At 42.9% G+C, this 3,084-nt stretch overlaps 1 protein-coding gene across 1 annotated transcript in view; it reads left to right on the top strand.

Annotated features, from left to right (window-relative positions):
- Positions 1 to 716, top strand: part of LOC101851753 (ubinuclein-1) — a gene marked incomplete in the record, with an annotated part of 39,016 nt that extends 38,300 nt beyond the window's left edge. The window contains 1 exon segment of the mRNA XM_013085603.2: positions 395 to 716. Coding sequence (XP_012941057.1) covers positions 395 to 405 — 11 coding nt within the window.
- Positions 717 to 3,084: the final 2,368 nt, after the last annotated feature.

Here is a 3,084-nt window from a genome sequence, read left to right as displayed (position 1 = left end):
ATTGGATGTACGTGCATCTGACGTATGTTTTTGTCACTACTACTCTGTTAAGCTGCATCTTTAACACATCTTTCTTACTTCACCTCAACGGGCTAGCTACGCAGGAGAAGCACGCGCTCTCCTATTAAACCTGCGCTCTATGTTGCTATCCTGTCTAAGGGAGAGCCGCGGCGACTCTCACCTCCGACTACTACGCAAGCGCAAAAACCTAACGGCACCCGTCGGGCTGGCTATAAAGCTGCTTTGGAAAAATGTCGTTACATTTAATATTTCATTTCCTTAGTGAATACGGGGGGGCCCAAAACCTCATGTTCAGAGTTATCTGTTTAAAATTCTGCTGCGATGATATGATGTCTTTTCTCACCTATAATCAACGGACTTCTTTTGGCTCCAGGTAAACGCTGACAAGTCGAGGAAAGAGTCGTGCCGAGCTCCACTGATGGTATTGTTTTATCGTGATGTCGGGACGGACAGTCTGGGCAGACCAGGGTGCCGTGACTGTGTGGAGGATACCTTTGACCTGTCTCTCCAAGTTTTCATCTGTACAAGAATTTACAGACATGTCTAGACCTCTGCTTCCATTTATTCGTTGTGAGATAAAGATGATGTTTCAACCAGATCTGATTAAGTCGAAGTCAAAGACATTTCTTCTAGGTCTTTTTAAAATTCCATGAAATATTATTTCCTGTAAGTTTTACGATTTTTATGTCCAAAAAGATGAAATTTTGTTGCCAGTGTATTTACTCCTTGGAAAGAAATGTCTTAGTTTTCTTTATAAAAACATTTTTTTTGGGGGGGGGGGGGGAGGGGAGGGGAGATTGGAGTACGTTTACTGTAACAATAAAATAGTAACAATAAAATAGTAACGTCATTCTAACTAAACTGAAGAGTTCCCAGTCATACTGCAAGAACATGTTGATATGAGTCTGAATTAGGCTTTGTGATAACTGATAGTTTTGGAGATTTTTTCCTGAAATTTTATTTCAGAAACAATGCAAATTTTCAAAGAGGTGGCATTTTGGTTGTCCAATGAAGTTAACAGTGTAGTGTAGATATCTGTGTTCAAACACCAAGACCCATGTTATTTGAGGAGATCATGAGTTTTTCACCAATATTATGATTCCAGTCTTGGGAACATATGTAGGACCTTTTGTTTTGGGTGGAAAATGCTCGTTCGGATGTGGAATATGAATAAGATTTGTTTGTTTGTTTGTTTAGTATAGGGTTTTACGGCGCTCGCAACTGCATAAGGTCATATGAGCGCGCGGGACACACCTAATACTTTTTCGTTGGTAGGAAATTTTGAATTTTGCCCGGGTGGCGGCCGAAGCCTACTCTTATCGATTTTAGACCACCAAGGGATCTTTAACGTGCGCAACTTGCACACGGGCCCTCCGAGATTTTTCGCCCTTGTCCGAGAAGGCTAGGTGTAGATCTTTCCTACCAGAAGATCAGGGGTGTGGCAGAAAGACAGCAGTTAGGAGGAGCCAAGGAGTAGCAGTAGAAAGGCTGCAGAAAGAGTCAGGAGCCCAGAGGAGGGGGCAAAGGAGGTGAGGGGGTGGGGGCAGAAAGTGGAAATGAAAGCAGACAACAGAACAATGCTAGAGAGCAGGAAAGGAGGTGAAAGGAGACAATTTTAGAGAAGAAAATTTTTTGGTCGCTACCCGGATTCGAACCCGGGACCTTTGAATGAGAGGCCAACACCTTAACCTCTGGGCCACGAGAGCCCCCTGAATAAGATTGAGGGTAATGCGGATGAGATATGCTTTAAAAAAAATCTAAATTTAAAGATTATTTTGAGGAAAAATAGTGAATGAGTAAGACAAATGGTTATTGGTGTACACTTCAAGTCTTTCTCCTGAAATCATCAACTACTGCACTCAGTGGCAGGAATGAAATATAGACGTCATAGGTCTTGTTAGCCCAAGAGTGGTCCTAGTTTTCCCCCATCATCTCATTTCGCAAGGGGAACTGGAAAATTTGAGAGAAATTCGATGTGGGTTGTTGGAGGGTGCGCCGCTGATTACCATCTCTTGTTTGAAATTTCTTGACAATCGGCTTGGCCCTCCCCCCAGTTTCCATGGCCTTTTTCATGTCTACGGGCTACTCGGGGAAATTATTCAAACCAATGAACGTTATGTTTACCATTGTTGTCTCAGTGTATTTCGTTCGTATGTCCGACTCTAATGGATGGCTGGGATGAACGAGCAACCATAGATTTGTATTACAATTGCAATATCCAAGACAGTGTGCGCACTCTGACGTATTTCCTGCTCCCAATGGAGGGCACCGTTTCACTCTTTTTTGGAGCCAAATGAAGGGCCGGGGGGGGGGGGAGGTTGCCTGTGCACTCGACCATAGCGAGATGATGTCTTGCGCTTCGTTTGGGCGCCCGTGGTGAGCGCCAGGGTGACAAAAGTTATTACAGTGAGTGAAGAGCGGTGGTCAGCAAAGTGCCTGGTTTTGGATAACTGTCGCAACGAGGTGGAATCAGGCGCTCGTCAGTTTTTGTTGGGGAAATATTTTGTCATTGGTATCATCGTAAAGCTTGTTTATTTGTCTTGCATTTGCTGGAAATAATACCCATCTTTAAAAAAAAATAGAAGTCAAGATATTTACGATTGAAGGCAGTGGGGGTCGCCTAATAATACTAATTTCATTTCTATAGCGCAAATCCATGCTCAAGAGCTTGCTCTATGCGTTTTACAACTATTAAGCCTAATGTCAGAATTAGAGGTTATATTAGCAAGAAAATGGCTACCAAAGTTTGGTGACTTCCAGAGCTTGAAGTGTCCTTGGGAACTGTAAAGGTACATGTTTTGTGCTTTTGATCAATGTTTCTCTTTAAAATCCACACAGAAATGTGTTTTTATATGGACATAGAATATACTGAGCCATAAAAAGAGGTTTCGAAAACCATTGCCTGACGGCCAGAGAAATTGCTGTTTCCTTGATTACATTCTTTTGGCGAGTGCCTGATTTCACCACGTTGCCACACATACTGTCGGTCAAGTCTATGCGACAAATCGATTTCTCTGTTGTATGTATGTCGGGACTAGTGTTTGTGTTTTGAACTACCCCCCC

The sequence above is a fragment of the Aplysia californica genome, unplaced genomic scaffold (assembly GCF_000002075.1).
Source record: "Aplysia californica isolate F4 #8 unplaced genomic scaffold, AplCal3.0 scaffold00389, whole genome shotgun sequence".
In the NCBI taxonomy this organism is placed as follows: domain Eukaryota; kingdom Metazoa; phylum Mollusca; class Gastropoda; order Aplysiida; family Aplysiidae; genus Aplysia; species Aplysia californica.
This window is presented reverse-complemented; position numbering and strand designations above follow the sequence as displayed.